Source organism: Hipposideros armiger, unplaced genomic scaffold (genome assembly GCF_001890085.2).
Source record: "Hipposideros armiger isolate ML-2016 unplaced genomic scaffold, ASM189008v1 scaffold_755, whole genome shotgun sequence".
NCBI lineage: Eukaryota > Metazoa > Chordata > Mammalia > Chiroptera > Hipposideridae > Hipposideros > Hipposideros armiger.
The window spans coordinates 105,403-114,440 of NW_017732105.1; the positions used below are offsets into that span (position 1 = coordinate 105,403).

Consider the following 9,038-nt stretch of genomic DNA (forward strand, 5'->3'; position numbering starts at 1 on the left):
ACATACAGTATTATACAACATCAGCTTCAGGTGTACAGTGCAGTGATCAAGCCTCTACCCCATTTATGATGCGGTCTCCCTAGCAAGACATGTGACCATCTGAAACCCTACAAAATATTTACAACATTATTAATTATATTCCTCGAACTGTCTTTCATGTCTCTGTGGCAATATAGTAGTTACGTATTTATGCTGTCTAATCCCTTCCCCTTCTCCCTCATCCCCACTCCCTCCCAACTAACAGCTATCAGTTGTTCCTCTATATCTCTGAGACCACTTCTGTTTACTTCACACAAGGAGTTTTGAAGAGAGTGAAACAAGTGGAAGTCTGACAGCGCAAGGTCAGACGAGTATGGTGGGTGTGGCAACACATCCCATCCAAGCTCCAATAATTTTTGACGGGTGATCAAACTTGTGTGTGGTTTCGTGTTGTCACGATGGAACACAACTCCTTTACAATTAACAAGCTTTGGGCATTTCTGGATGCGTTCAAACTGTCTAATTGCTGATCGTACACATTCAAATTGATTGTTTGGTTCCTGGTAGGAGCTTGAAAAACACAACACCTTTAAAATCCCATCACACTGAGAGCATAACCTTCCTCTGATGAATGTCTGCTTTCGATCTCATTTGAGGTGAATCATTATGTTGAGACCAAGACCGTTTGCACACCACATTGTTGTAAACAATTCACTTCTCATCACCAGTTATCAGTTGCTTCAAAAAAAGATGGTTTTCCTCACTTTTAATGAGCATATTGCAGATGTTTATACACGCCGTCAAATGAACTTCTTTGCATTCATGCAGAACCCAAATATCGAGCTTGCGTACATATCACAGCTTTTTCAGGTGGTCGTGAATGCTTGAATGATGGATGTTCAATGTTCCTGCAATCTCTCGTGTCATGTAACGTGGGTTTGACTCGATCAATGCCTTTATTTTGTCATCATCAACCTTGGTGGGCCTCCCTGACTGAGGAGCGTTGTTGATATCAAAATCACCAGCACGGAATTTCGTGAACCATCGTTGGCACTGGTGTTCTTGTAGAGCATTGTCACTGTAAACTTTAGGCAACTTTTCACATGCTTGATGCATGTTCTTCCCTTTATGGAAGTAAAACTGTAAAATATGGCAAAAGTGCACAGTTTGGTCCTCCCTCTTTAACGTGTTGTAAAATCTCCCAAACTCAACCCAGTTGCTCAATTTTTTTTTTGAATGAAGCTGGAACTGTCAGCTGTCAAATAACATAGCAATAACATAGATGCAATTGACTCTAGTACTTCCAAAAATAAACTAGTGACATCTGTTGCAACATGCGTCATGAGTTTTTCTGACAACCCAATAAAAGAAAAGTATTAGGAAATAAGTGAACTTTTAAAAGAGAATTAAGAGTTCTGGGGTTTGTTTTTGTTTTTGTTTTTGTGCATGTGTTTGGTAGGGTTGATCTCTTTTTATTTCTCTCCATCATCATATCTTAAATTCCTGTGGTTGCAAATATCCCCCAAACCAATGAATTTGGTCCTTGCCAGGTAAATCAAATGGCATGGAGGTCTTTAGTCTTGAGAGAGTGGTAAACAACAATGCCAGATAACATTGAATGCTCATGTTATTTTCATCAAGGCTAATAACTTTATGAGTAGAGAAACTGAGTTATTTTGCCAACTCTAGAAGCAGTTTCCTTAAATAAAAAACTGACGTATTTTTGCAATGTCTTGGATTTGTATGTAGTAAGATCTTTGTTTGAGGAAATACATTTTGGGGAATATGAAAATTGAAAAGATTAAGATTTATATTTTACTATAAACTATAGTTTTTGTTTTTTCTCTTTATTCTCCTGGAAATAGTCGGAGATCATAAATCTACTAAGTTTAAAAGTTTAACATGCCTTCTGCTACTATGACATTTAGTTTGTGAATCAATGAGTATATATTACTAAGGTGCTGTCAGTCTTATAGAATTATCATGGAAGATAATGCAGTGTCTCTTCAGTGCTATATGCACTTTTGGCTTTGTGGTGGAAAACTCTGTAACATTGTAATGACTGATTTCAGATCATCTAGATTTTTAAAAAAGTGGTAGTGTGAACCAGTGATGTCTCTTTCCTGCTATGTCTTTCATCTGTATCCTTCTGCCCTTAAGCACATAACATATGCTTTGATATTCCATTTCAAAGTCAGAGAGCAGTACCATTACCAGAACTTTAGAGTTCCTTTCCTCCCCCCCCACAACTTATAAATAATACAGGTATTATATACTCGTGCCAAAGCTTAAAGTAAATCCTGGCAAAAGATCAGTATCTTGGTGTAAACCTTGAAACATCTACCGTTACATGATGTTTTTACTGTTATCAGACTTAATAATGGGCTCCAGCTAATTCTTAAACTAGAGATTAAAATTAGGTTTGTAGTTACTAAATTATACCTGTCTTAGATATGGGAATGTCTACTTTCTGAGTACGTGTTTTGGCATAATGAGTTTTGTTCAGAGAAAGTTGTTCTGTAATTAACAATATACTCATATTTTAAAAATATTTTGTTATTGAAAATAGCAACAAGCGTATGCTGAGCTGCCACTTGGGGAAAAGAGTTAGACACCTATTTTCTCAAAGTTGGATGCAATACTGTTTTCTTTTACATGGACTTTTGACTTTAAATCACAACTTCATTTAGGTCCTACTTGTATTCCCAGCTTTTAAAGGGTGGAGGTTGGCTGGGGATGGAATGCTAAAAGACATATGCGTTTTTCCTGATTCTCTTGATAGATGAATTAAGGAATTGTCCATTTTCACAACAGGCAAAATACTTATCTTTTTTTCCTAGGGCAACATGGTAATCAGGGCTTTTTTTTCTACACCCAGAATAAGCCTCTGGAAATAAAAAAATTATATAATCTCCACTGTTACAAATTTCCACAAAGGCTTTCTAGGTGAATGGGCGATGGCAGTTACTATACTACAACTTTTGTTAGCTCTGGGGGAGCTAATCTGGAGGATGGGGACATTTCTCTCAGTCTGTGGACTTCTAATAATGTTATTAACCATAAATCATGACCACAGGCAGCAATTTAACACGTCAGTTATTTCTATTTATATTGTAAAACTTTTTAGGAGCCAAGAAGCTTGTATCTCTGGGAAAAAGAAATTGTCCTGTGTTGTGCTTCTGCACAAAGAAGGTTCAACCTAAGGGACTCAAAAATGTCTGTATTTTTTACCCTGACCCGATTTCTGTTTCCTTGAGATTATTTCTTTAGTTAATTTGTTTTATATACATTAGTCCTTATTACATAAATTGTAGAATATCCAGATTATAATTTTTTAGTGCTGATTGACAATGTATGGATTTTGTGAAATCTCACCTAAGATAGTTGGAAATATCCAGTGTAAGTTTTTATAATAGGAGTTGGTAGCACAATTCAGGAGAGTTAAACCTTTTAAACTTCTGTTAATTCCTTCTATAGTGCTTAGGAAACTTATCATTGGTTCATTTCAGATATCATTAAGTCTTACTATGCAAAGATTTGTTTATTTGAAAATTACCAAGTTACTGCTGTACAAAATACAGGTTTTTTGACACCATTATATTTTAGTGTGATATGTCATGTGCAAACATATAAAGCCTCTCTCACATCATAATTCTTTGCCTTTCCTAGCTATGAGGGCATTATTTTTAAAATAGGAACATCTCATAAATAACTAGTTATAGGACTACTTTTAAGTGTTCTGGTTAAAAATGAAAAGTAATTTGACCATTTGCATCTCTACAATAGTCTTCTCTGAAAGTATGTTGACATTCTTGATTTTTAGCAGGGCTATAACATCAGGTAGATACTTTTTGTGCATATATTTAACATTTGGGACATGATTAATGTTCTTGAAACTATAATATCTAGCAATGATGAGCATTTTAGACATCATGCCTTGGTGACAGTAACACTCTCAAACAATTATTTCTTCATTTCATTAAGATATTTGTTGAGCCAAGAAAAGTAATAATTTATGATTTTGGGGTTATTCTTACATCTTCAGAACAATGCGGATGGTTGTTTTTAATCGTTTTTGTGTTTTTTTTCCCTCGAGGCACTCTTTTGATGTAAAATAGATAGTGTCAATTAAACTGTTAGGTTGAGGACCAACTGTCAGAACAGGAAAAATTTATTTAATACTGGCATTACTACATCAAGGGTCTTTAGCTGGTAACATATATATATATATTTATATTTATATATATGGTTTTGAAAATAAGGCATACATTGATATCACTAGATTATCAACACCAAATGTAATATATTGGTATGTATATACTTTTGTATACTATTATAATATATAATGATTTGAAGAAAAAATTACACTTAAATACCAATTCCAGATGTTGCTATAAAAAAAACCCTTGTTTTATTGGGCAGCTCTTCAGCATGCAGGAAGAAATCCATCCCAAAAGACTGTTAATAAGTATTGGACGCCTCAAACTGCCAAACTGAATTTCGATGATTTTTGTATAATTTTAAGAAAGGAAAAACCAACTTCAAAAGGAGAACTGCTAAAATCATTTAAGCAATTAGATGTAAATGATGATGGCTATATTTTACACACTGACCTTTATAAACTTCTAACAAAGGTAAGATCTGTAAAACAGTTTTGTAATGTGCATATTTTGCAAAACAACTTGGAATCTACCTTTGGCAACCGTAGTCCACATTAAAAATAACTATTTCATTGGCAGATGAAATGAATCACATATGTGTTGTTTATGATGTACTTAGGATCCTTTGGATGAAAGGTGCTTTGTAAATAAAAGATAAAGTATAAAATTGAGCCCATGTTGCAATCCCCTTGTGCTTCTTTGCAATTCTTTCCTCTCAGAACTCTATAATCAGTGATTCATACGTGATGAGTCAAAGAGAAACAAAGTATAAATGGGATTTGGAATCCATTCTGTTTCTTGGTACAATGTGAGAAAATGTCATTACTTTAAATTTAATAGTAGTTATTACTGGATGTATGTTACATATTGTTGAAATTTAGTAAACCGAAATTCATCACACTTTTACAAAACTTAATAAAATAGTGAAATTTTATATAACAGTTTCATTCTTGCTTGACATAATACTCATTCTGAGATTTAAAATGAAATCATATATTCGAACTTACTTGTAGAAAAGATTAAAATGAATTTCCCCTCTCTCCATGCATAACAAAGTGACAGTCATGTTGCTTTAAAATAAATCTTGTTTTTTCAGAGAGGTGAGAAGATGACTCGAGAGGAAGTAAATGCTGTAATAAATTTGGCTGATGTAAATGCTGATGGCAAATTTGACTACATCAAGGTACATAAGCTCATATTGATGTAAATTTGTTTACTGTGTATGAGAAGCATTTTTAAAAGGGCACATCTTTTTAATGTTGGCAGTGACATATTTATATACTGTGTACTAATTGTACTGAAATTTAATCTCTCCAGTCCCACAACTGTGATCTGATGACTACATTAAAAATGATATAACCAAGTTAAAATACGTGCATGTGCACACACACACACAACACACAGACACACACACGAGGCTCTTCTCAGAAATATGCCTTTTCTGTGGTGGAAGAATCATAGAAATTACTTAGAACAAATGCAAGTGTATACATGTCTTGTAAAAAAATAATAAATCATCTCTCTTTGTGTAACATTTTATTTTCATCCAAGTATGACCTCCTCTTTGAATCATGGCTACATTTCACTAGGTCACTTGAGGGTGGTCAGTGTGTTTCAAGAAAATAAAATGAGTAAGTAACCTAGTTCAATAGGAAATATATTCCATCTATCAGCCTATCCCTTGCCTACTAATGTGCATTTGCCTTTTCCTCCCAAATGTATGATTGAATGTTTTACCCACTGGACCACTATTTTATTTCCTGTAGTTTTGTAAATTATATATGACAACCAATGAGGAATGTCTCAAAACTACTCTAGAAAAACTGGAGGTTGACAGTAAACTGAAGCGTCAACAGTTTGGAAGTCACATCGAAGGGTCCCCTGAAGGGGACCCATCACCAGGACCAAAACCATCGCCTAGAATCATAAGAAAAACTGATCAGGAAACATTCTCAAATAAAGGTATTTACTTTTTGACACCAAGAATTTCTTGATTAAGAATGGAGAGTTATATTCTGATAAACTTTTCCATCCATCTTTACTTATCAGTGATAAAACAAATGAGAATCCAACTTATGTTAGCTACCGTTTCTAGACTCGCTTAGCTGTAAAAATCTATTGAAGTAAATTTTTATTATGGAACTTGACTTGGCTATGCTCATTATATTTTATGAAAACTAAAATTTCAGGTTAAAATGTGACATATTGAAATAAAGAATCTTATTGGTAGCCCATAAATTAGGGATAAATATAAATACGTATATAAAACTTCTGACTTCATTTCAATAGGAAGAATAAAGAGAACAAAATTAATACACAGGCCTTTTATACTCATTGTGTTTAGAAACAAACTTTCTATTGACAGCTTTTCATAATGTGAGACCAAATAACTATTACTTGTTACAGGTGACACCAGGAGTTCTTTACTGGCAACAACCAGAAAGTTCAAAACATCTGTTTCTTTCACAATCACCATGGGGGCTAATAGTAACCGAAGCTCAAAGTTAACTGAGCCAAACTCAGTAAAGGTATAGTATTTTAAATGAATAGATATGACTTTTTCTGAAAAAAATCGACATTAAATTTATTAATAACTATTTGGTGTCTACAGAGAACCAGTAAAGTTTATGAAGTAATTCTTTGAGGTTTTTCAGCAGCATTTCTACCTATAAGCCAGTTCTAATACTTTTAAAGAAAAAATGATGAATAAGAATATTAAGAACTCTTCAGTTTGAAAATGATGACTCTTCAGTTTTTGAACTTCATGAACAGATTATCTAATTATGTACTTTGCCAAGTGATTTTTTATTTTGTTTCTTATAAATAAATCATTCATTCAATATCAATTCCTATGAGAGAAAGACAACAAAGTCACTTTGCTAAGTCAATATTTGTAGAGTGTTAATATTGATCTTCTTCCTTTGTTTTCCCTTTCTAGACTCAACCTTTACTAGTTTTCTTTCAACAGAAAATAATAGCTACAGAAATATAAAACATTAACTGAAAAGTGCTAGGATACATTAAAAATGTGTACCTAGAGACCTCTGTAAAAGGGGAAAAAATGGTTATGACCACACACTATAACTGCTGTTAGAAAACTGAACTGATTGTTCTCAAGAGCTACATTTTTGTTTCAAATAACAACTCTGTATTTGTTATTGAACTCTGAAGTCCCTTATATCTTTAAATTGCTAGACAGTGACATTTGTTCTATATTAAAATTTTAAAACATTATCTCCAAGGAATTTTGTGCAGACTATTTAGGAATCTATACACCCTAAGCAATTTGGTGTGCATGTCCAACGTGTTCACACACAATATTTTGTGTTCCAGCAATGTGATTTTCCACTAATGGAAGCTTTCTGTATTTTGCAACTAAATTAAATGTTAATAAAATTAGTGTAAATAATTGTGGTTACCTGACTCCAAGTGTAAAATAAATATAAGTTTAGCTAGTGTAAAGGGAAATATAAATAAATGCTAATATGGATCATATTAAAGCGATCAGAAGACTTTTTCTCTGTGTCATGTTCTTTTTGGGTCCATACCAATACAATTCCTTTAATTTAGTTTTACTCAATAAATATTATGAAAAAGGTAATGTATGCCAGCTGTTTAGTTTTAAAATATGGGCCTTGAATTAAAAAATAAAAATTTTCATTTGATTATTACTATGCCAAGGTAGTATAACATAGTATTTCATTTATTCGTTCATTTGTTTAACAACTATTTATTTAGTGAATACTTTGTGCCAAGCCCTGTTGTGAGTGCTGATTAAGAGCTTTTGATAGAAACAGACCTGTGCTTGAATCTTAGCTTTGTCACTTAATAACTGTGTGACCTTTGGGAATTTAGTCAGCAGCCTTTCTGAGTCTCAGTTTCCTTATCTATAAATTGGGGATAGTTATATTTACTGTGTTTTTAAAAGATTAGGTCACTAACATATGTAAAGCATTTAGCACAGTACCAGGGACATAGTATTTACTTTAATAAATAATAGTGTTGTCAATATTATTACACAACTAAGAAATGACAGTAGGTATTTATATGGGAATGACATGATGAAATTATAATTTAAGAAAAATTATTCTATTGTGTATCATGTACAGAGACATCAGATTAGGGAGACTGAGAGGCTGGTAGAGTAATCCAGATATACATAGTGATAGCTAGGCCTAGGGAAATACCTGAACTTAGTAAGGAAGAGACAAATCTAACAGCCAATGCCAAAGTCAGTCTGTAGGCCATAGCGACTGTATAACATATGACTAAAGTTTTGTCTCTACGACATCAATGACAGGGAATGATGCTGATGATAATGGCAATTAGTAAAAGCTACTAGGAGAATTTAATGATTAAAGGGAGATGGCACACTGTCAACTTTTAAATTTGGTGACTTTCATATAAAATTTAATGTCTTTTGGAAATACTTCATAGCTTTCATATTACTTACCTGACTTTTTCTATCTTATTTTTGATCTTGATATTGCCCACTGTTGTTCACTATCTGATATTTCTTAGATGAGCTAAAATGATTTAAAAAAAAAAATCTGTGACCCTTTTGTCATTCAGCAGGATTCAGTTCTTTGTTTATATTTTATTTTGAAATAACTTCATCAATTTCATAAATTTTATATATTAAGTTTCATAACAACTCTGAGAAGTACTTGGTTATGAGTATAGTTATTGTATAATTTGCTTTAATTGAGATTGATAGAATAAGTTACTAAAAGAATTGTTAAATTAATTTTCTTCAAATCCTTCAAATCTATTTTAAACAAATTTGGGTACCTCAATTTCATGTGGAGTAGAGAAGTATGGAATTGGGAAAAGAAGGGTCTTTTCAGAAATTAGAAAATTGTTGCAATGGGGTATGTATAAGCCAGATTTTAAACCATA

The 9,038-nt window shown here is 32.9% G+C and overlaps 1 protein-coding gene across 1 annotated transcript in view; it reads left to right on the forward strand.

The window, feature by feature from the left end:
* The window catches only part of EFCAB7 (EF-hand calcium binding domain 7), a 62,399-nt gene that overhangs the window by 3,249 nt on the left and 50,112 nt on the right, over window positions 1-9,038 (forward strand). Inside the window, exons 3-6 of the mRNA XM_019628203.1 lie at window positions 4,402-4,613; window positions 5,236-5,322; window positions 5,906-6,101; window positions 6,546-6,667. Coding sequence (XP_019483748.1) covers window positions 4,402-4,613; window positions 5,236-5,322; window positions 5,906-6,101; window positions 6,546-6,667 — 617 coding nt within the window. The remainder of the gene's footprint in view (window positions 1-4,401; window positions 4,614-5,235; window positions 5,323-5,905; window positions 6,102-6,545; window positions 6,668-9,038) is intronic.